We start from the raw sequence: 24,875 nt of genomic DNA, 5'->3' as shown, positions 1-24,875 counted from the left end.
TGCGTGCCAGGTTCTGTGCTAAGCGCTTTACAAACACTGCCTCATTTGATCTTCACAACAACCCTGCGAGGTAGGTGCTGTTATTGTGCCCATTTTATAGATGAGGAAACCGAGGCAGGCAAAAGTCAGGAGACTCGCTCAGGGTCACACAGCTGCTAAGTGTCTGAGGCCACACTGGAACTGGGGTCTTCTTGCCTCCAGGCCCCCTGGCTACTCTACAGAGGTGGAGACAGAGGCGTAAGCGCCCACGGCCCCTAGAGGGCAGCGCCGAGTTGGTCTCCGGAGTTAAGGCCGGCCCCCTCAGGCTCCACCCACAGGGGCACTTCCGGCCCTCAGCCCGAGGTCTGTGGAACTCGGGCTGGGCCTGGAAAGCCTCCGAGAGAAGCTGACTGTTGGCGTCGCGGGACTGTTTGGGAGCCACGCCTGTCAGTCGGGGCGCATGCGCGGGTGAGGGCCGGCTGGGCTGGTGGGGAGGGGGGAGCGGTAGCGCCGAGGCCCCCACTGGGCGTGCGGCTGCCGTGCCTGACCGCGCTGCGACGGCGGGGGGGGGCGGGGCCCGCGGGCACGCGGCTGGGCGCCCCACTCCCCCCCCCGGGGGCTGGTCCGCTGGCGGAAGCGGCTGCGCGCGAGCCTCGTCCTAGGCGCCTGGTCTGCGGGCCCCTGCCCCGGAGCGCGCCCGGCCCCGCCCGGCCGCCGCCACCACGTACGTGTGCACGCCGGGACCCCCGCCCCTCCTCCCGGGGACCCCTGCCGCCGTGACCCTCGCCTGGCACCGCTCCCCGTGATCCCCTCCGCGTGGTCTCCCCGTGGTGACCTTCGCCTCTGCGACCCCTCTCCATAACTCCTCCTTCAGACCGCTCCCCGTGATCTCCTTTTCTTCCCGAGACCCTTCCCCATGATCCCCTCCCCACGGTCTCCCCTCGGTGACCCTCGCCGCTGAGATTCCTCCCCATAATTGGCCCCCAGGCTCCTCCCCGTGATCTCCCCCACCCCTGTGATTTCGGTGACTCTCATTGCTGAGACCCCTCCCTGTGATCTCCTTTTCTCCCCAGAGATCCTTCTCTGTGAACTCCCCTCGGTTACCCTCATCTCTGAGACCTCTCCCCGTGATTCCCTCCTCCCCCCAATTGCCCCTCGCCGTCCTCCTCCTTCTGAGACTCCTCTCCCATTACCTCCACCCTAAAGTCTTCCACCCCATCTTCTTCCCTCTTGTGATCTCCCCATCTTCTCTCGCCCCTATGACCACAGCTCCATGATCCCTTCGACCCCTTTACCTAACACCGGCTCCAGTCTCTACCCCATCTTCTGGGGGACCCTGAGCTCATATTTTCTCCCTGCGATCCCCCTAACTTCCCACCCCCTTGTCCTCCTTCCCTGTGCCCAGTCAGTCTTCTCTCTGTGACCCACAAATCCTTGTCCCATCCCCCTCTTTCTCTGACTCTGCCCCCCAAACCCTTTCTTCTTACCCACTCATCACCTTCCCTTTCTGTTAATCCTTCCTGTGTTCTTCAGCTACAGTGCCTGACATACAGTAGGCACTTAATAAGTGTGTATTGACTCTTGACTCTCCCCTGTCTTCTCCCCTGACCTCCTAACCTCATGGCCTAGCCCTTCTGTTAGACGCCCACTTCCTCACCCTTTCCTTCTGACCTCGTGATGGATGGAATTCCATCCATCCCTTTTCTCCATTGTCCTCATCCCATTTTGGCTTTCCTCTCCTGCCTTTGCCTTGATCCCTCTCTGGCCCCCCCAGCTTCTGACTCTGGCCCCTCTTCCATCTGCCCTCTCCCCAAGGTAGAAAGAGCACTTGTAGAAAGAGTTTTAAGTCAGAGTGTCTGGCTTCTATGCTACAGGAATCCTTACCCAAAGTTCCTTCTCTAAGCCCTTGTCTTTCTCATTTTAAAAGACTTCTTTGGAGTTGGAAGGGATCTTTTGGATCAGCCTGGTCAATCCCCTAGACCTGGGGGGCGGTATCAGGAGACTTGGGATGGAATTATAGTTCTGACACTTCCTGGTGAGCTATGTGATGGTGGAAAAACCCTCTGTTTGTTTGTAGAAGTGGGATAATGATACTTGTATACAGTAACATCATAATAACATGCCTGAGTCCTTTTTGTGACCTGGAGGTGACCCTGGGTTCTTGAAGACAGGCTCCTTTGATTGCCCGGAAAGGCTTTGAGTAGGTTCCTAGCCACAGATGATGTCAGTTGTTGGGCGACTGACCCGACTGATTACAGAGATAAAAATAAAACCATCTTGTGGAATACTTAGGGCAGCTTCACTTGTAGACCTGTAGCTGCTGTCTCAAGATCTGTGACAAATTCTTGGAAGAAATTATAAGATCTTAAAAAGCAAACCAACACAGCCTCGAGTATTTAGTGACTAATGCAAAGGAGGGCTAGGTTAGGAGAACAAGAGAAATTATTTCTCTGTATATGATCATCCCATCACCTTCTTTTGTTCAGTCATTTTCAGTTGTGTCTGACTTTTCATAACCCCGTTTGGGGTTTTCTTTTTTTCCTTTTTTTTTAAGGCAGTTGGGGTTAAGTGACTTGCCCAGGGTCACACAGCTAGTAAGTGTTAAGTGTTTGGTCTGAGGCCGGATTTGAACTGAGGTCCTTCTGGCTTCAGGGCCGGTACTTTATCCACTGCATCACCTAGCTGCCCCGATTTGGGGTTTGCTTGGGAAAGATACTGGGGTGGTTTGCCATTTCCTTCTCCAGCTCATTTTACAGATGAGAAACTGAGGCAAACAGGGTTAAGTGATTTGCGCAGGGCCATGCAAGCTAGTAAGTGTCTGAAGCCGGATTTGAACTGAGGTCTTTCTGACTCCAGGTCTAGCCACTGTGCCACCTAGCTGCCCCTATCACCTTCTTAGGACAAAAAAATCGACAGCAAATTAGAGGAAACAAAAAATAAATTAAGGGAAATGGCTTAGTGTTGAGACAGTTCTCTCCTCTGCTATTTCAGTGAGTTGCTAATATTGACAAATGGAAAAATTTGCCTCCAAACTCTTCCCTCCTTCCTGGGTTCCAGGTTCGCGTTGTTGGCATCATCCTGGATTCTTCACTTCCCCTAGCCTGCCCTGGCCAAGTAGTTTCTGCCTTCAGAATATAGTTCACATCTGACCCCTTCTCTCACACAGCTACCACCTTACTTCAGGCCTTTATTAGTCTCCTAATGGGTCTGCCTTCCTTGAGACTCTGTTATGGGCCATCCTTCACTCTCCTGTCAAAGTCTTTTTCCTTAGGAGCAGGTCTGACAATGAACTTTGTTACTCCCCAGCAGCCCTGCCTAGCCTGGCCCTAGTGTCTTTCCCACCTCATAGAGTGTTAACCTCCAATCCCATACTTTCTGATCCTGTCAGCAGGCCTCCTTTCAATCATTCCTGACTCATGAAATTCCCTTTGCCCTCCTTTGCCTTTGTATTGGCTGGCCTCCATGCCTGCAACATACTCTCTTAACTTCAGATCATAGATAGAGTCCCTCTCTTCCTTTATGATACCCCTCAAGCACCATCTACTTAATGAAGCCTCTCCTGAGTCCCCCAGCTGGTGGTATCTTCTCCCCAGATACTTTGTATTAACTGCTCTCTATTGTATTAACTTGACATTTGTACCGTACATGGTTTTGTAGGGAGAGTATAAGTGGAAGAGACAGCTTGGACAGCTTGGCATCATGGACAGAACACTTAGCACTGTCTGGCACACAGTGGGCACCATATAAATGTTAGCTGCTATTGTAGGTACTCCCCCATTAGAACATAAGCTCAGTACCAGGGAGGATTGTCTCAGTCTTGTTACCTGTGTTCCCCTTGCTACTTGTATCCCCAGTTCTTAACACAGTGCCTAGCACGTGATAATTGCTTAATAAATAGTTGTTGATTAATTTGAATCTGATATATAGTTGGAAGGAAAACTCATAGAGAAGAACAGGCTAGCTTGCCCTTGGGAATTGTGCAGTGCTGTTAATGACCCCAAGCTTCTCCTTGAAACTAAGGCTCATCTTTCTTTTTTTTTTAAATGAGGCAATTGGGGTTAAGTGACTTGCCCAGAGTCACACAGCTAGTGAGTGTTACGTGTCTGAGGCTGCATTTGGACATGGGTACTCCTGACTCCAGGGCTGGTGCTCTGTCCACTGCTCCACCCAGCTGCCCCTACTCATCTTTTTAATACCAGTAGTCATCCAATGATGATATGGAGCTATTTAAAACCTTTTTTTTCTGTACTGTGTCTCTTTTTTTTCAATTAATAAGCATTTTTTCTCTTCCCCATTAAAAGAAAGAAAAAAAACCCTTGTGTCAAATAATGGCTAGCATAGTGCTTTTAACGTTTGTGAAGTGCCTTGCAAATATTATCTCATTTGATCCTTACAATAACCCTGGGAGGTAGGTGCTATTGTCACCCCATTTTACAGATGAGGAAACTGAAGCAAGCAGGTTAAATGACTTTCCCAGGGTCACACCTAGTGTCAGAGGCCAGATTCGAACTTGGGTCTTCCTGACTCCAGGCCCAGTATCTTGTTTGCCACATTACTTTGCTGCCTCTGACAAATATATGTAATCAAGCAAAACAGATTCCCACGTGGGCCATGTCCAAAAATGTATGCCCAGTTGTGCTGCTATATAGCTATGAGCTGTATGTACCCAGTTGTAGCTTTGGAGGCTGGTCTGTAGCCATCAAATTAAGTCATAGGTCTCTCAAAGGAGCATCAAGGTGTGGGGTACGTGTGGGGTGGAGGTGATTGGAGTAATGGGGAGTAGAGTTAAGATGCTTACAAGCATTGTGACCACAGAGAGTCTGTTAACCTTGCTAAGCCACAGTGCCCTCATCTGTAAAATGGGGATGATAATACCTGCCTCGCTGAGTTCTGAGGCAAGCTCAAATCAGATAGTGTACTTAACACCCTTTGTGACTATATGAATGTTAGCTCTTGCAGGTACGAGCAGCCTGTGATGTATCTCCAGTGACAACCTATTGAGAAATAACAGAACAGGTCATGTCCCGGAGATGAGCCTGGCATAGGAGGTGGTTGAGCTAGCAGCCGTGGCCCGGGTGCTCAGTGGTACCGGCTGAGGGGAGAGGATGTGGGGAGGAGCCGCACTTGGCCACACGTCTCCTTCCAACCTGAGCCCTCCTGCTTCCTGCCCCTCTGCAGAGCACTGTCCGCTTTGCCACCTGTGGGGTGATCTTCTCCCTAATCTCTCCTTAGCCAAACTCTGCCTCTCTCTAGGGTGCTTTTGGGCCCACCCACTCAAGGAATGCTCTGTTCTCCTGGGCCTTCCCTGTTGATACTTATTCTTTGTTTATTGCAGAAAACATGGAGGAGCTGAGTGAAGCCCTAGCGAGCAGTTTCTCAGTCTCCCAAGACCTGAACAGCCCCTCGGCACCTCACCCTCGCCTGTCACAGTACAAGTCCAAGTACAGCTCCTTGGAACAGGGCGAAAGGCGCCGGAAACTCCTGGAGCTTCAGAAGTCGTATGTGAACCCGTTGTTTATCTCTTCATCACTTTCAGCTTTGTAGACACACTGCCCCTTTCACTGTTAGCCATGTTCTCCAGTCCGAAGATCCTTTTTCTTCCTGTCTGGTAGTGGCAGGAGGCTTTTCAGGCCGGGACTTAGGAAAAGATGAGGGACATGCTATCTCAGCTCTTCCATAAGCCAGAGCCATCTGTTTGAAAAGTCCCAACTTAGCTGTTTGTTTAGATTCTGCTTTATCTTGGAGGATGAGGTACAGAACTTGATTAGATCACTGAAACTTCACGACTCTGTTCCCTCTGGGTTCCCACCCCCTCATGTGGCTGACATGTGGATTCTATTGCCCTGGGAAGTTTGGCATTGCTGCATATTTCCTGTTCTCCTTCCATTTGAATGTTTCCGCTAAGCACAGGGGAGTTAAAGAAAAATAATTCCACAGTGAGCCAGAGGAAATGGCTCCCAGACACTTTATCCAAAATGCCATGATGAGCAAAGCAAGCTAGTAGAGAGAATGCAAGATAGGGTCGTGTGACAAGGAGGTGCCCCTAGGTCAAGGGCCTGTAATTTTATGCAAAGGGCACTGTGGGCATCTCCACGTGATAAATAGCACTGAGTCTGATCTTAGAAGAAGGAAGAATGACTTGGATGTCCCTTGGGTGTCAGGGCATGGACGTAGGTATTTAAAATCATGTTGTGTGTTTGGAAGAGTGAATCCTAACAGTGCTCTTTGCATTTCCCCCCAGAATGCATTAAAAGTGCTTGAAGGTGGCTGTTTGTGTTTTCCAGTGCCTCCACAGCACGTTGTATATAACCAGTGCTTAATATATGTTTGCATGAATAAATAAATGAATGAATAATGTTCAGAAAACAAAAATAGTATGGACACACGGATTCCAGTTCTTTCTTTTAAAGTTTGAAAGGGAATTTGGAGGTATCTGATTAATCCTTAATTGCTTGTAGTTTGTTTTTAGAAAGTTGTTAAAGCCCATTTTAAAAAATCCATCTTTAAAAAGTTACCTGAAAGTTACCTTTTTGAAGGTCCCAAAGGAACTGGTAAAAGGCTTGTTTTCCCCCTCGGAAAGCCTGAGGGAAACACCAAGCTCAAATGTCCCTGACGTGTCTCTCGCTTTCTTCTTTTCCCCAAGGTTTTTGTTCCTCCTGGCCCTAGTTAATCTGAAATGGAGCTGCTGCAGATTCACAGCTGCAGCTCCAGTTTGAAGAGTCCAGCCTTTCCACTTGACAGATGAACCAAGCAAAGGGCATTCCTGAGTCCTGCTGGGAAAATTCATTTTCAAATGTCTGGACTTATTTAGAACACTCGTCCCTTGTTAAGAGTTACTGAGAAAGTGATCGCTAATAAGCTGCTTTCTGGCTGAAGCCCCATGGCACCCCCTTTTCTGCTTCCCAAACATCCCATATGCTATGCCAGCATTTAGAGCCTCTTCCTTGTTAGCATGAGGTTGTATACTTTGAAGAAAATGCCTTGGGCCTCTTTTTTTTTTTCCCTTAAAGCAAGAGGCTAGACTATGTGAATCATGCCAGGAGATTGGCCGAGGATGACTGGGCGGGGATGGATAATGAAGATGATAAGGAAGAGGAAGGGATGGATGTTGACACTGGCAAGAAGCTGCCAAGGCGCTATGCTAACCAGGTGAGCCATCTGCTGTGGTCTCTTAAGTCCCTCTCAGGCTGGTGATACAGTTCCAAGAAATATCTACAGGTGATAGAGTTCCTTAGGAGTTGGCATTGGGCAGGGTATAGCCAGGGCGTGGGGGCAGTGTCAGCTTGGGGACAGGTGAAAGGAGCTGACCCATTTTTACATGCATTTGTGGAAAAAGGGCAGAATTTCAAAGGTCGTCTCAGTCAGCTTTCTTGCTTTACAAGATTGGAAACTGAGCTCCAGAGACAGTGAAGGACTTGCCTAAATTCCCAGAGTTTCTTAGGGGTGAAGCCAGGACTAGAATCTTGATTCTTTTGTCAGTTTCTTTCTGCCGTATCACGCTACCTTCCGTCTTTTTTGCATGCTATGGCATATAAAATATATATATAAAAAATACAGTCCTTCTTGAGCATGTAGAAGAAAATTTAAGGAAGGCTTATTCAAGTAACATCTTACTCATCTAGCATTATCGTGACATAAGGGTCCATGGATGAATTTGCCAGCGCTTGAAATATTTGCTACTAAAAAACTCCTTTTAAGCCTCTCATTTGTTCTACATCTTTCCCTTCTTTCTTAACCATCTCTATCTCATGTGGTTTAACTTTTCTTTGAAGACCCAGACATCCTTGTAAGTATCCATTCTAGTCTGTGCTGAAGTACAGTGATGCCTCTGGGGCAAGAGTGGGCAGCCTGTGGCCTTAGGGCCACATGAGGCCTTTAGGCCACGTGATACCACCCCTGCTTCTTATTCTTATGTCTTTTCCCTCTTCTTTAGCAGTCACATCCAGTGACCTAGTATGTCTGCTGCTTTGTTTTACATAACATTTCTCAGGTGACAACATAGAAATGGCCTTGGCTTTTCTTTAGAAGAATATGCATGGGCTTTGTGATGGTTGTTTTTGCCCCTCAGAGGCCTTTTGGACCTAGGTGCAGTAATTGTGCTATTTGGATAAGTGGAGAATTATTATAGTGTACTAATCATTTTTGGAAATAAATCAAGCTTTCTTATGCAGGGTGGCAGGTAAGCTGTTGGAAGTATAGCGTGAGAGTTTAGCCCTGGTGTCATATTCCTTAGAGGCACAGAAATGCAGATTGGTCTGTTTGTGTGTTTCTTCTGGTGGCTGGGCCAGGAATTGCTTTGTCAGTGTTTTCAAGGGGTGATTTTTTTCCAGAGGAGCAAGAGCAATAGCATGTCCTTTTTGGCACTGAAAGTACCATTATACAGCCAGCTCAGTGCAGGCCCCTACCCCCACCCCCTCCACCCCCCCCAAAAAAGGCTTTGATAATACTCAGAGACCTCAGATGCCACCATCCTTAGAATGACCTTCCTGTAAAGGAAGAGATCACATCCTTCAGGAGCAGAGTGCCTTGTCCCAAGTTGCCAAGTTTGTGATGGTGCACAAAGGAAGAATGTTCACATATTTAGGAATCATTTGTGAGCTGCACAGTTTGAAAGTCTGTTAGGGTTATGTACTGGTTCTTCTTTTCCACGTCTCTGAAAAGATCCATTTGCAAGGCAGTGTGAATTGGTGTCTGCATCCCAGGCTTAGAATCAAACACATGCTTGAGTCTTGTCCTGGCTGTGTCAAAGTCGGAGTATGATAACTTAAGTGAATCCTTACTGACTCCTCACCTTTCAAGGGAAGATTCCTGACCTCTCAGAAGAGCAGTCTAGAAAATGATCATAGACGGCCTCAGATACATAACATTTACTAGCTGTGTGACTCTGGGCAAGTCACTTAAGCTCAGTTGCCTCACCAAAAAAAAAAAAAGATTCAGCAGAAAATGATCATAGAGAAAGCCTGGACTGATAGATACTGAATAGAGCCAAATTGAAAGTTGCCCCCTTTAGAGAATGTCGTAATCCGAAGGGCACCTGAAAACCTGTTCACCTGAGTATGGGATTCAGAGAATAAAAGTTGGGAGCCAGCAATCCCTGGTTTTGAGAAAAGCACAGAGGAATAGGAAGTGGAATGAACGGTATGACTGTGCAGTAAGAACAGACATGGAGGCCGTCCATAGGCTGGCCGAAGGCAAGCAGAGGAGCCTTGGCAGGGAAGGTGCCGTGGCCATGGGTGCATGGGATGGAAACCACGCGTGTAGTTGGCAAGGGAGGGAGGCAGAGCTTAGATTTTAGGGGGCTTGATGGTTGGGAAGATTTAGGAACTGAGATCCAGGAGCATTATTTCCTGAAGGCTTCAGCCCTGTCAGAGAAAGTTCCTGAGCAGCAGACTCAGATGATCCTGACCTGCTTGCTTGCCGTTTATTTGATATTAGTTGTCCAACTTTTTGGCATGACCTAGGCCAACCTAGAAAAATTACAGCAGGGATTGGCAAACTTTCCCTCCCTCTCTGCAATGAGTAGAATCAGGAAGACCCGAGTTCAGTTCTGGCCTCAGACACTTGCTAGCTGTGTGACCCTGGATAAATCACTTAGTTCTTAATTGCTCTAGTTTCCTCACCTGTAAAATGGGGATAATAATAGCACCTTTCTCCTGGGGTTTTAGTAAGGATCAAATGCATTAAGGTTTGTAAAGCTCTTAGTGCCGTGTCTGGCCCATAGTAAGTGCTATAGAGATGCTTATTCCCTTTCCTTCCACTTCCTTTGCCCCTTCTCCATCACCTCCATGGGAAAGGAAAAAAGAAAAACAGGGCACTAGTAACAAATGTGCGTGGGCAAAAAAATAATTCCCCTGTTGACCACGCCCCGTGACGTCTCTCACTCTGCATTGTTAGTCCCTCACTGCGCTCCGGTGCTGGATTGGGTTTTTTCATCAGTCCTTGAATCATGGCCAGTCATTGATCATCGTTTTGAATTCTTTCAAAATTGTTCATTTTTACAGTGTTGCTGTATCATGTATAAAGTCTTCTCCCTTTTCATTCTTATGCGATAATCGCATTCCCTTCTGTTCATATCCCATCATTTGTTCAGCCATTCTCCAGGTGATGGGTGGCAGCCTTTCTTCAGTGAGGTCTCAGGTTAGCATGTAACTCGGGTTACTCCTTTTCCTTTGGAGAAGAGGAGAGATGACAGCTCCCCAGGAGAGCACCTGCTTCTGGAGCCCAATTGAGCCACTTCACAGTAATATGGTTACAGCTGCCCTGGGTAGCTCATGTTTCTGTGAGCCCTGGGGCTTTGCACATGCATTCCAAGTTTGGGAACACATGGTCCTGTGGGGAGAGCCTTTCTTTACAGTTTTGGGCTCCAGATCACTCTAATTAATCTTAAATGCCAATTTAACTAATAATTCAATTATTAATTAAAAGCTAATAGTTCATTATTAATACCTGAATTATCTGTAACATTGTTACATCTCAGTGCTTCCAGTCTTGACCACAGAATCATTCTGTAAATGCAGTGTCCAGAACGATGGAGGTTATAGTCCTACACTCTCCCCTATCAGAGTATAGCTGGAGTTTTGAGTTCTTTCTGGATATTTTAGGAAGGAAATTCACAAGCCTGAACAGGTTTAAAGAAGGGTGGTTAGGGGGCCTTGTAAGGAACTTGTAAGAACTGGTTGAAAGAACTGGGAGTGTTTAGCTTAGAAAGGAGAAGATTTAGAAGAGACATGATTTTTGTTTTAAACTATTTGATGGGCTGTCATATGGATGAAAGATTGTTTTATTTGTCATACAGCATAAAAACTAAGACCCATGGGTTTAGACAGGTCTGTGACAAAAATCCTTTTTTTAAAAAGAAATTTCTATTGATATCTTTTGATTTTTTTATATCCATAAAATTTCTCCCATTGTCCCTCATGCTTCAGTCTTTCAGAGAGCTGTCACATATAAAATGGAATATTGAAAAAAAATAAAAAAGAAAATAAATGATAAAAAAAAAGTCTGAAAAGTACTACCTCTCACCTCTGCAAAGAAGCAAGGTGGGGTTGTCTTCTCACTTCTCTTTTTTGGAGCCATGTTAATTTTTGTAATTTTGCAACAATCACTTAACATTTTTTAAAAATATATTTTTGGTTCCCAAATTCTCTCTCTTCCTTCACTCCCTTCCCCACCCATTGAGAAAGCAAGAAATATGATACTCTTTATACATATGAAGTCTTGCAAAACATATCTCCACCTTAGCCAGGCTGCAGGAAAGAAAAGCAAGAAAAATAAAGGTAAAAACAATATGCTTCAGTCTGCACTAAGAGTTTATCGGTTCTCTTTCTGGAAGTGGATAGCCTTTTTTTTATCATGGATCCTTTGGAACTGTCATGGATCATTGTCTTGATCATAGTAGCTAAGTCTTTCACAATTGATCATCGTTACAGTATTGCTGTCACACTGTACATGCAACATTCACTTTGGATTGTCATGTGATCCTTTTGCCTTTTGGTAAACTTCGTATCCATTTACCTCTTAGTAAATTGGTATATTGGTAAATTTGGTATATTGTTTTCTTGGCTCTGCTTACTTCATTCTGCATTAATTCATGTAAATCTACCTTTCTCAGTATTCACGTATATCATTTTTGATAGCACAGTACTATTCCCTTATATTCATGTACCATGATTTCTTTAGCCATGCCTAATAGGTGGACATCTACTTTGTTTCCAATTCTTTGCTATACCCAAAGTGCTACTATCAAAATTTTAAAGAGTAGTTAGTACTAGTACTACACAAAATTGAGAAAGAAAGCACTCTAACATATTTCTTTCATGAGACAAATATACATAAGCCATGAAGGAACATAGGAGGAGAAACATAGATCAGTATCCTTAATGAATTTGAAATATTTTAAATAGATCGCAGCAATTCAAAATCATTTATTTTGAGCAAGTTTTGGAAAACAGCATTATTCATCATATTAAACGCAAAAACAAAAAAGCACACATTTATCTCGATAGATGGCAGAAATTGGACACACTAGTGCATTGTTGGTAGAGCTGTGAATCAGTGGAAGCATTCTGGAAAGGAATTTGGAATTGTGCAAATAAAGTGACTAAAATGTCCATGCCCTATTACCCAGAGATTCTACTATTAAGCTGATAACTCAGCATGTTATTTATAAGAAAATATCCACATATACCAAAATATGATAAAATTCTTAAAAGAAATACAGATGACAGAGGATGTAAGGAACTATGAAAAAAATTGATGGAATTATCTTCCTAGATTTCAAAACTGTTTGCTTAAAAAAAACAACCAGAAAGATATATTGTTGGAATAGAATAGAGAATCCAGAGGTAGTTTATAAAAAGAGATTAATGCTTTATAATCAAAGATTTTAAAGTTAAAGGAATAAATAAAAATAAAATTTGTTGGCAAAATTGGATAACAATAGAGTAAAAAGTGAATTCAGATCCACAACTCAAACTTTATGTTATAGTAAACTCCAACTAGATCTCTGGTCTAAATATATGCACACATTTATATATATTTTAAGTTGGAAGAATAAAGGTATTGATCACATTTGTAGGGAGGAGGGAAAAGCTTTTAAACAAATGAAAGAAATTCTAGAGACAAAACTGATAGATTTGATTACATAGAAAATAAGCAGCGTTACAAAAAAAATTTTAAATAAACAGACTGGGAAAAGTTTTTTGTAGTAAATATATCCGATATCTCAAATTTATAAGGTACTGTTGCAGATCTTTTTAGAGTAATACTCATTTCCCAGTAGAGAAACGGTCAACAGAAATGAACTGTTCCTTGTAACCAAAATTTTCAAAAGAAGGGGAAAAAGCAGTTACTTAAAATTAAATCACCACATCAACCAAATGTTGACAGTATATGCAAGTGAGGAGATAATTTTTAAAGGGGAAAACACTTTTAAGAACCACTTGAAAAGTTTGTTAGATTCTCTAGTAATCAGTCAATGAATTAATGTTTATCAGATGCCTACTATATATCAGGCACTGTGCTAAGTACTAGGGATACGAAAAGAGGCAGGAACTCTCTCAAGGAACTCATAGTCTAATGAAGTACAATTAAAACAAAGTACAAATTACAAATTAAGTACAAATTAAAACAACTTTATGCACTATTTTATACCCACCACACTGGCAAAAATAAGAATGGTATTGTTCAGTGTTGGTGGGACTGTAAATTGTTATGAAAAAGTTAGACAGACAATTATAAAATTCATTTGAAGAAAAGGGCTAGAATCTCAAGGGAAATGATGGAGGGGACAAAGAAGGAAATAAGCACTTATTAGACACCTACTCTGCCAGGCTCTGCAGCTTTACTAATATTACCTCATTTGATCCTCACAACAACCCTGGGAGGATGAGAAATGTGAGGCAAAATAGGTTCAGTGACTTGCTCAGGGTCACACAGCTAGTAAAGATCTCTGGCTGGATTTGAACTCAGATCTTCCTGATTCCAAGCCCAACACTCTGTGTACTGTGGTGCCACCAACTCCTTTTAGGGATGGGAGTTAGGGAATGAGGTAGGAATGAAGAGATAATAGTCCTTTCACGATTCAGAATATCTTATAAAGCAGTAATCATCCAAACTCCTTGGTATTGGTTTAAAAAGAGAAAAGTAGGTGAGTAGAACAGGCTGGACTATTTCAGTCCATAACACTGAAAGCTTTCAGACAAGCAAAATCAATGCAGCCAGGACCAGGAGGCCTTTAAATGAGATGGGGGTGGAATTTTTCTGTGGAATGTCTGATAATGGTCTAATAGCCAAGCTATAAAGGAAATTAACATAGTTTTACAAGACCAAGAGACATTCCCCAGTGGACACAGTGAGTGGTCAGAGGATATGAAGAAATGCTTCTTAAGAGAGGAGGCGAAAAACTACAAACAAACATCATAAATGGCTCTGGATCATTAATAATAAAAGAAATTAAAATCAAAACAACTTTGAAGTTTCACTTCTGATAAATTGGCAAAGATGACAAAAGATGGAACCTAGTTAGCGTTGGACATATTGTGGAAAGATAGTAGCACTAATACATTGTAAATGTGAATTAGCCAGCCGTTCTGGAAAGAAGTTTGGAATTATGTTTAAAAAGGTTAAAAGGGCCATCCCACTGCTAGGCATATATATTTTTAAAAAACCAAACATTAAAAAGCAGAAGGAAAGGTCCCATACACACCAGAATAATCATAGCAGGACTTTTTGTGTTAGCAAAGAACCAGAAGCAAAGTAGATGCCTATTGATTGGGAAATAGTTAAACAGATGTAGTACATGAATGTGATGGAATATTGAAAAACAAGATTTCAGAGTAGTGAGGGAAGAGTTCTGTGAGCTGATTCAGAATGCTGCAGCAAGCAGAACCAAGGGAGCAATATGCAACAGTAACTGCAACCATTTCAGTGGAAAGAACGATTGCAAAACAAAACGAAACCCTGAGTGCTCTGTAATTGGAATGTCCCAGGCTGGCCTGGGAGAAGAGATGAGAAAATGCACCTCCTTCCTTTCTTTGTAGAGAGAGGCAAGTTGACTGTGGTGTAGAACATTGCATAGGTTATGAGGTGTTGATTGGTTTTATTGGACTGCTTTTTTATCCTCTCTTTAAATAATTTATTATGAGAAGTGACTTGTTAGTTGTGAGTGAGTGAAAGATTTATTCAGAAATGAAGGTGATATAAAAACAAAATATATGAATACCTCTTTTGGGGTAAAGTTAGAGAGGCAGATTTAAGCTTAATTTAAGAAAAACCTTCCTGAAAATTAGAGCTATCTGACAGTGATATGGGTTATCACAGGAGGGTGTGAATTCTCCATGTTGAACCTCAAGTGGAAGTTGAGTAGTTCAGGATGTGGTAGAGGGGGATTCTTGCTTGGGTTGGAATACATGGTCTCTAAGGCTCTGTGGTCATGCCCTTGTTCTTCCTAATTAATTGTATTGGGGTTTCCTGTAACCAAGTATGGTCTGCCACTGTCGAAGGGAGAGTGTCTGGCTCAGTAGAAAGAAGGCACAGTGTAAAATGAGGGGACGTGGCTTTGGGCCCTTGGGCCGCCCCAGACTCTGGGCACCTTGGGTGAGGTGAGCTCATGCTTTCGGTGCCCCAGGCTTCAGAGGGCCAGATGTAGTCACTTGCTGTCTTTGTCTCCTAGTTGATGCTGTCTGAGTGGCTGATTGATGTCCCTTCAGATCTGGGGCAGGAGTGGATTGTGGTGGTGTGTCCCGTGGGGAAAAGAGCCCTTGTTGTGGCGTCCAAGGTGAGTGACTGGGAAGGAGTTCCCCGTTGGGAGAGGGGCCTTTGATCTCTCTGGCTCACGGTGCTCATTTGGGAGTGCCTGCTTAGCTAACATGACTGGAAAGGGAGGATGGGAGGACGAGGAGAAGGAAGCAGCTCATTCAGTGAGGATTTTAACTTCCTTCCCAGGGTTCCACTATGGCCTACACCAAGAGCGGATACTGTGTCAACAGGTTTCCTTCCTTGCTTCCCGGAGGCAACAAGCACACCTCATCGACGGGGAAAGGTAGCCTGTGAACACTTTTCCAGTAGCACTCTTTCCTCCTCACGTGGAGCCTTTTCCCGAGTCATTCTGATCCAGCAAGCGTTTATTAAGCACCTGTTGTGTGCAAGCCTGCACTCTGTCCGAGGGACCCAAAGACAAAAATGACAAACGTTCTATTCCTCAGGGAGCTTATCAGACATAGGGGCTGGAGTGTAGTGGACATTTCATAAATGCTTATTGACTGTCTGCTGCCTTACATTGTCAAGATAAGGTTGGCCTGGTAAGCTTCTCCTTGCTTTTTTACAGCTTTTTCCTCGTCAGTTGCTTTAGGCACCATAGACACACTGGATTTCACTAGAGGTCATATTTTCACAGAGCTCATTAGGTGGGAATGTTTGTATTCTGGTGTATCTAGCTACAACCATCCCCTTCATTAAGTCAGCAAGCATTCATGGCTCTGCAGTCTGGAGTCTTCCTCCTACCACTCTGCTGGGTCTCTTCTCTCAAAGGTTCCCAGGTATTTGCTGTTTCACTTAACAAGCATGCATTTCCTTTCCCTCCTACCTCCTCCCAACTGAAGAAAAAGAAAAGCTTAACACCAAACAAAGAAAAGCCCATCATCAAAGAAGGTCAGTTCTCATACTGGCTATGTCCATTGCATACTGAGTCCATTGACTCCCTGGAGGTGGGCAGCACTTTTCATCATTAGTACTCTGGAGTCATGGTTGGTCTTTTTTTTTTTTGTGAGGCAATTGAGGTTAAGTGATTTGCCCGGGGTCACACACAGCTAGTAAGTGTTATGTGTCTGAGGCTGGATTTGAACTCAGGTCCTTCTGAATCCAGGGCCAGTGCTCTGTCCATTGTACCACCTAACTGCCCCCAAGATTAGTTCATTCTTTTTTGTTTGTTTGTTTGTTTTGGTTAGGCAACAGGGTTAAGTGACTTGCCCAGGGTCACACAGCTAGTAAGTGTTATGTGTCTGAGGCTGGATTTGAACTCAGGTCCTGCTGAATCCAGGGCAGGTGCTCTATCCATGTGCCACCTAGCTGCCCCCAAGATTAGGTCATTCTTTTGATCAGCTCTGTGTATAGCAGCTTTCTTACTGCTTTCTTACTGCCAAATACCGTGGCCAGAATTTTCCCTCTTTATTCTTCCCAATGTCTCTCTGTCTTTGCTGCTGTTGACCACTCTCTCCTTCTTGAAGAACTTCCCTTTCATAGCTTTCCAGATGCCTGTTTCCTGATTCTCTTAATGCTTCTTTGGCTGTTCCTTCTCTGTCTTATTCCCTGGCTTTCCTCCAGCTCCTTCATTATGAATATTCTCTAGCTTCTCTCCTTGACCCTTGGGGTTCTTATTCTTACCCTTAGTATACTTAACATTTATTGTGAATTAAAAAGTAGTGCTGGATTTGGTGCCTGGACTTCCTGGATTTGAGTCACAGTTCTGCCCCTCATCTCCTCTGTCAGCATGTAACCTTTCTGGGCCTCAGTTATCTCTCCTGTAAGATGAGGAGTTGGGCCAGAATCCCTTTCACCTCTAAATCTGTGTTTGTCTAATTCAATCTTCAGGCACAATTCCTTCTCAGAATGATTCCCAAATTTTTTGTCTCTAGCCCTGGCTTTCTCAGCGTATTTAAGTCTCCTAGGTCTGACTGCCTGCTGGACATTTCCACTTGGCTGTCTGAACCAAGCTCAGTGTGTCAAAACAAACTCCTTATCTTGTCCCCCAAAGTAGTGCCACCATCGGTTTACTAGACTTCCGGGTTAGAAATTTGGTTATCTTTGGTTCATCCTTTTTAAGACTCTTCTGTATTCAGTCTGTCAACCAGTTTCCTTTAAGCCTCATTATTTCTCCCCTCAAGAGTATCAAAAAATATTCTGTACTCATATTCTGCATTGTAGGCACAAGCCTTCCAGAAACAATTTTATTAATATTAGATTGATTCTAATTCTAAACATTTCTTCTTAGGCCCAGAGATGGGCAGACCCAAGGCCTCTCAAACTCTTAACAAAAGCCATTTCAGAATTAAAATCTGTAGCTGTCTCAGACAGTGGTCAAAGTTCCACAATCAAGATTGAGCAAAGGTTCAGAGTTTAGCTGACAGTTCAGCTAACAGTTGGTTCCGTCAAACAGACTAAGAGTCACTTGGGCACAATCTTGGGAGAATCATTTTCTAAAATTCGTTCAGTCCTTCCTCAGTCACTCCCTTCCAGGATTCCTCTTTCCACCTGTCCAAAGGTGGACTCCAGAGATACTTCCACTGACTCAAGTCATAAAAGACTTATTCCTTCACTGAGTCTGGTCATTGCCCTGTCCTGGCCAACGCATGAGGAAAGAGGATTCCACTCTCTTAAGTGGTGCAGTTCTGGTGCCCCTGTGCCCCAGTTCTGGCGTGGCCCCAAATCCATCCTCCAGGAGAACACAGTTTTTCCCTGAACTTTCCCCCACTTTCTTCAAAGTAGTGATCAGGCTTTTTGTAAAGTGCTGGGCTTTGATTCAGAATTGATAGTAATAGAAAGTTTTCTCTTTCAGATTAGTCCAAAGGCTTCAGAGTAGGATATTGAGGAAGATGCTTTCTCAAGATTTCTAAAAGAGGAAGAGTTGGGGGTGGGGGGTGAGGTCTTAGTTGCTTCTACAAAAGAATCTTAGAATCACCTTGTCTTCTCCATCTCTTTGACTCTCAACCTGATCTATCTTTCTTAGAAAACTGAGACTGCCTTCTTAAAAAACATTTTTCTTTAAAAAAAAATATTGATACGTATTGTTTTGAGCCAAAACGCATATGCTTACAAGCATTCCCCTTTTTTTTTTAACCAATGTTGTTGATTGGATTTGTCTTGCTTTGTTTCCATAAAACGCTATTTCTATCATGTTACTCCCCTGATCAAGAACCTGGATCATTCCCCATTGCCTCCTTAAATCAACTGCAGAGTTTTCTCTTTCCGAGAAGTGAGCCGTGATATGAGCCTTACTTCCCAGTGGGTGCCGTCTGCTTTGTGAAGCTGCTCTCCTCTTTGTCTGCACACCCCGTGAGGGAGCTTCTTCCTGTCTTTGTGTCTTTGCTCATGCTCTTCCTTGAAATGCCCTTTCTCCCATCTGCCTATCAGAATCATGCTAACTGTAGCCTATAGTGATCTGTCCTCGTATCATACTGTGGACTCAGTAATAATAATAGTAAGTACTTCATCTGCGTGATCTTACAGCAGTCCTGTGAGCTACATACAACAGCTAACATTCCCATTTTACAGATGAAAAAATTGGAGCTAAGTTAGGTGATTTGCCTAGTGAGTGTCAGAAGAGACAGGATTAAGGTGACCCAAGCCCAGGGCCCTTTCCACTCCCCCATACTGCCTCTCACTACCAAGTAATACTTGATTATTCCTTCAGTGCTTCATGTCACTTAATTTTATCTCTCCAGCTACTGAATAGAAGCTCACTGAGGACAGGCTCTGCATCTGATGCTTTTTAAATCTCCTCCTAGGGCTTATTGATTGATTGAGAATGATGGAACGTTATTTTAATTTGGAGTTTTAGTAGTACATAATAAGTTGGTTCTCTGCCTTTGGGTTGGGTTCTTTTATAGGTTGCTTAAAGATAAGTTAGAAAACTTAATTTGTGTATATCAATTTATATGTTAAAAAATTACTTCCGTCACATTTACTTAGAATTTGGGATACGTGAACTAACCTTGCCTGTTCTCCTTGAAGATGGGCCATCTCTTTCTGATGTTGCCCCAAAGACAGACACGTTCTTTGCTGTTTCTGTTCTCCCTCCCCCACCTCCCCTTTCCCTTTGGGGGCAGCCAGCCTGATGGGCATCATTCGAGCGTGGATTGGAATGCTGGGTGAACGCTCCCTCACTTCCCACAGGTGCTGGGCAGGGGCAGGGGCACACGCTGCCGTAGCTTTGAACCCTGAGGCTTTGAGGCAGCCTTTCTGACTTGCTGTGTTTGGTCCCTAGACTACACAATCCTGGATTGCATCTACAGTGAACTGAACCAGACCTACTATGTTCTAGACGTAATGTGCTGGAGGGGACACCCTGTCTATGACTGCCAGGTATGTGTCTAGTGCTTGAGGCGCCTCCTCTTCTGTTCCTGGCCTCCGATTATCTCATTTGTTGTGTAGGAGTAGCACCTTTGGCCCTCAGTGTATAAGGGCTGTGGTGTGTCTGTTGTATCTTCAGCTTCCTTGAAATGATGTTTTTAATAGTGCTAAATGGATAAAAGAAAATTTAGGGAGGTTTCAGGGGAGGTGAGAAAAGGAAGGAGCACATGAATAGGCTGGCACTTGAAGTCCAGTTTCACAAATATTCACACTCCCTTCAACCTGAGCATTAGTCTGACCTAGAGGAGAAAATGTAGTTAGGGGCAGGTGTGGTCGATGTCTGCATATCTTGAAAGTGGGGCCCGAGGAAGGCCAAGAAAGCACCTGCTCAAACATCTCTTCCTCCTCCAGTCCCTCCCTCGCTGCTCCTTCCTCGACACAGCCGCCAGAGTGGCTTTCCTAAAGCCCAGCCCTGATCATGGCAGCCCCCTGTTCCAAAGGCACCCGTGGTTCCTTCTGCCTTTATTGAGGGTCTGGGTCTTAACCTGCATTTTGTCATGGACCTTACTGGTGGTCTGGTGAAGCCTCATCCTGCTGGGCTTTGTTGCCTACATTTATCATGGAGGAAGATGTTAAATTTCAGTTAGAAGTTAGTGAAAATAAGAATTATTTTTCCCACCTAAGTTCACGGAAATCCTGCAATCTATCCACGTATTCCTTTGGAATTCATGGGTGCCAGGTTAAGAGCCCCTGGCCTTTAGGATCAAAGCCAGACTCCTCAGTTTGCTATTGAAAGCTACCTTTATATGGCTTATCAAGTATTACTCCTATTGATTCAGGCTGGTCTGACCCAAAATGGCTTTCTTGGTGTTGTGCCAGACACACAGGTCATTTCATACATTAGCACAGGCTGCCCTACCCCCATGTCTGATATGTACCCCTCCTCCTGTCTGTCTTGAGAATCCCCAGCTCTCTGTAAAAAGCTCAGGTTTGGAGCAGCCCTCCCCTCTCAAGTGCTAGACCCTCCTTCTGAAAGTGACCTCATATTTACTTTGGGAATATACGTGTGTGTGTGCATGTTGTTTCCTCAGTAGAATGGAAGCTTCTTGAAATCAGGGTAGATTTCATTTTTGTCTCTGTCTCCAGTGCTTGGCAGAGTGCTTAGTAAATGCTTGCTTCCTTGACCTGGACCCCATAGGAATGTTGGAGGAAAGAGGAAGCATCCAAATAAAGGGTCTTTGAGTGTAACCCTACCAGGATGCTCATTTTCCATATTAGAGTTTTAGCTGATGAGGATTTTCATTTCTTCCTCTGTCTTGTCTTCCCTTCTTCCACTCTCTCCCTCCCTTTTCTAGACTGATTTTAGATTCTACTGGATGCATTCAAAGTTACCAGAAGAGCAAGGACTGGGAGAGAAAACCAGGCTTAATCCAGTAAGTCTTTCATATTGAGATTTAAAAGATTTCTTACTGGGAGTTAGTTGGTTTATTTATCTATTTGTCATAACAGATATTAAACTATAAACTTCTTGAGGTCAGACACTGGAGGTCTTTTTCATCTTTGAATCCCCAATGCCTAATATAATTCCTTGCATGTAGGTGCTTAAATATTAAAAAAAAAAATCAAATCATCTTCATTCGAGTATAATTAGTCCACTGGCTTTATCTTGCTTTCATGGTCCTAATATTCCATTTTAGAATCATAGACATTCTGGACTGGCAAGAACCTTTGAGTCTCTAGTCAAATCCCCCCTCACTTTACAGATAGAGGACTTGGGGTCCAATGGGCCAAAGTGAACCCAGGAGCAGTAACTCAGACTAGAGGTAGAGTCTGCACAAGAACCCAAGGCTCTGCTTCCTCCCCAGGGGCTTTGATCTAAGATGTAGATCGTGGTTTTTAGGGCATTCTATTAGTTAGTTAGTTAGTATTAATAATCTTTGCAAGATCATCAGGGTTTGAAGATGACTAGAAAGAAGTAGGTAAGGAGTGGATCAGTCCTTTCAGTCCTCTTGTTGCTGGGGTTGGGCAAGAACCTGGGAACGGAGGCTGGGGAAGCAGGAGTTGTCCTCCCACCATGGGAATTTTGGGCATGAATGTTGTTACTGGTGTAAAGAAAAGTCCCTCCAGACCTTTATTAGAAACTCTGTTAGAGTTCTAAGAATGCCTCAAATCTCATAACTTGATAGGATTTTCAAAGCTAGAAAGGGCTGTGGGATGGGGCACATTTACTCAGAGGTAGCTTTGGGGAGGATAAAATTAAACTTGACCAAGAATGCCTGACCATATGCTAAGAGTGCAGCTTTGGGGTTCCTCTCCAAATGGCAGAAATAAAGAGGAAATGCTCCAAATCTCACTGTTTTGACTTTGTGTGTTTTCATTTTCTTCTAGTTTAAATTTGTAGGTCTAAAGAATTTCCCATGTACTCCAGAGAGCCTATGCAAGGTCTTATCCATGGACTTCCCTTTTGAGGTAAGAAATCCACTGCTTCCCATCCTGAAGCAGCTGGGAACAGGAGATGTTTCCTTACACTGGAGCCCCAGGACCATTTCTAACTTTTCTTTGAAAGGTCCTTAAAAGATGTTTGAGTCAAAGGTAAACTTAACCTGAGAACCTACATCCCTAGATTGGTAGGTTGGCACTTCATGTGTCTGGAAAGAGTGGGCTACTTTGCCTTGAGTGCCTCACACCTTTGGGTTGGGAAGGAGACAGAGACAGACGAGCTTTCAAGGTGCGCTGTCGCCTTCCGGCCACTAGGGTGTGATGTTCCTCAAGGATCCAGGACTGAAGCCCTTTGAGGACATGTCGTCCAGCCTCCTCTTTTACGTAAGAGGAAGCAGAGGAGGTGGGGGCAAAAGGAGGAGCCCACACTGGCTGCCGCCCAGTGCCCTGGTCTCCTGGGCTTAGACCCAGCTATTTCTTGGGAGGGTATCTTGCCCCAGTATCCCATATCAGCTGATCCACAGATAGGGATGGTACTGATGGCATGAAAACCCCTGGTTCCCTATCATTACATTATTGTTGGTGGTATATTGGAAAGAACCCTGGACTTGGGAGTCAAGAGGACTAGCGTCTGATTTGTGCTTTGCCACTAGTTTGATGTGAGACATCTCTTTGAGCTTTAGTTTCCCCTTCTGTAAAATGAGGACATAGAGTAGGTGACCTTTACAGTGTTTCTAGTCTAACAGTATTGTCCTCAGCAACCTGTAAATGATCTCACTGTAGGCTCATAAAACAAACCTTCCTTTGCCCATCCTCCCCACCATTTTAAATTATGCCCAGTCATCAGCCAATATCAGTTTGAATGGAAGATGATTTTATTAAAAGGATCATAGCCTGCAGAATGAGGAAATGCCAAGTGTTTGCTCATCCCAGGAAGTCAATTAAGAGAGGTGGTAAGAACACCACCCTTATTTATGGAGCTTGTGTCCTACATGACAATGAATTTCAAAGATGAGTCACTAAAGTATGAAAAACAGAATACAGGGTTATAGGAAATCCTTTAGGTGAGGCAGATTTAGATGTAGCTGAGATGCCACCCCTTGGCAGTGGCTCATTCAGCAATCTGAGTTAGCATTCCCATAACCCATTACTCTGAAAGCACTGGGAGGCCAAGCAGCACAAAATGACTTGTGGATCGTGATTTCTATAACTGCCTTCCTTCCTGGGTCTTGATTTACAGTGTTCATCTTGCATACTAGCATCTCTGCAGTATTCATTATATTGCTTTATTTCTTTTCTGTAAGGTTGGCATTTAGTTTAAAATTTTCCTTTTCTAGTCTAACTTAAAGGAATCCCATTTGCTGGAACTCAGGACTCTAAATCCTTTCTCAGACGTAGGCTTTGGGAAAGGAAATGGGGTCTGTCTAGGTGATCAGCCTTGTAACTAGCTGTCCCCACATGTACAAACTATTTCTGAAGCCTCCTAGTCTCAGAACTGTGCTTGTTGTGGAGTCTACAGTTGACTTTTCACTGATTTCCCACTTTGTAGGTAGATGGGCTCCTTTTCTATCACAAGCAGACGCACTATAGCCCAGGCAGCACTCCATTGGTTGGCTGGCTTCGCCCGTACATGGTGTCTGATGTCCTCGGCGTGACGGTGCCAGCTGGTCCTCTGACCACCAAGCCTGACTATGCTGTCCATCAGCTCCAGCAGATCATCGAACACAAGAGGAGTAAAAAGGAAGCCAACGAAATGCATCTTGATGAGGCTTCTGAGAATGGACGCTATGAACTGGAGTACCTGTCCACCCCGAAGCTGGCCGATGCTCCCAACAGCCAGATGGAAGCCACGAGCCTCATGGAAAACTGATGAGCTCCTTTGTCCAAGGGACCAAGAAGAGACACATGCCCTCGTCCCTCTGTGAACTGTTCCTGCCATCGCTTGTTGCTTACCTGAAGGGCCGAGCCGGAGGCCTGGAGACAAGACCCGAGTCCACCCCATTCTGTCAGACACACCTGAGCATCGAGAGCCTGAGCTGAGACACCCCCGATCCCCATCCCCATTCCCTGGCAAGGAGATAGATGTTCCCAGGATGGAGAGTGCTGCCTGGCAAGACCTCATGGCAGTTTCCCCAAGCAGACAGTGTTCAGGTTGAGTCGAGCAATTCTGATGGCTAAAAGTGTATCTCAGACATGCTGTGTAAATGTATGGAATTTCTAAGAACTGAGTTGTTTGTGATTTTTGTGCCTCATTATAGCTGTGGACTCCCCACCTTGATCAGGGGTGCTTGGGTCAGCCATTTGCCCTGAAGGGTAGTGCCTTGTTTTCTCACGGATGGCATTATCACACTAGGTCTTAAACAGCTGCATTTGAGAACTCATGTTTCTGCAACTAGGAGATGTAGAAAAGTTTTATGAGGCCTGGGTTCTTGGTCTCTGCATTAGCTCTGCCTTCTGAGAAGGCAAGAATGATTTTCTTCCCTTTGGACATAACCGTAAGATAAAATTTCCTTTTAATTGATGGAAGCATATGAAACTGACCACATGGCCTTTTATTTGTGTTGGTGAGAATGTGCCCCACTTGGGTCTTCATGTGCTTGTCTCCTCAACTTTTCCTTATTGTAGTAGAATGAAACTTGCGCCTTGTTTTTGCAAGGAGGATGTACCCTTCCATTTCCCATCATACTGTTGAGAAACAGCACTAGTAATTCTTCAAGGGACACAGGTCAGACCTTGTCTCTTAAGACTTGGAGCTGCCACCAAGTTTATTGTCTAAAGTGGGAATGAGAATGGGGCAGAAGTGGGAGCTCAGTGGAGCGCAATTACACCCATTCAGCATGTCCACTGAAAGGAGCTGTGGTGACTGGCGCTTAGATGTCCACTGGAGCTGA

The 24,875-nt window shown here is 44.4% G+C and overlaps 1 protein-coding gene across 2 annotated transcripts; it reads left to right on the top strand.

Annotated features, from left to right (window-relative positions):
- The first annotated feature begins 316 nt into the window (after positions 1-316).
- Positions 317-24,208, top strand: SNUPN (snurportin 1). Of its 2 annotated transcripts, none has more exons than XM_020994616.2 (9): positions 317-447; positions 5,315-5,477; positions 6,990-7,128; positions 15,152-15,256; positions 15,424-15,520; positions 19,460-19,557; positions 20,901-20,978; positions 21,934-22,014; positions 23,534-24,208. In XM_020994616.2, the coding sequence occupies exons 2-9, from the start codon at positions 5,320-5,322 to the stop codon at positions 23,852-23,854; spliced, it is 1,077 nt and encodes a 358-aa protein (XP_020850275.1). In that variant the 5' UTR covers positions 317-447; positions 5,315-5,319; the 3' UTR covers positions 23,855-24,208. The 2 variants fall into 2 exon arrangements, with proteins under 2 accessions (XP_020850275.1, XP_020850274.1); XM_020994615.2 differs by lacking the exon at positions 317-447 and adding an exon at positions 576-703.
- The last annotated feature ends 667 nt before the right edge of the window (positions 24,209-24,875 follow it).

This window comes from Phascolarctos cinereus, unplaced genomic scaffold (assembly GCF_003287225.1).
Source record: "Phascolarctos cinereus isolate Bilbo 61053 unplaced genomic scaffold, phaCin_HiC Scaffold_3;HRSCAF=262, whole genome shotgun sequence".
In the NCBI taxonomy this organism is placed as follows: domain Eukaryota; kingdom Metazoa; phylum Chordata; class Mammalia; order Diprotodontia; family Phascolarctidae; genus Phascolarctos; species Phascolarctos cinereus.
The sequence above is the reverse complement of the archived record's forward strand: the minus strand, read 5'-3'. Positions and strand labels throughout refer to the sequence as shown.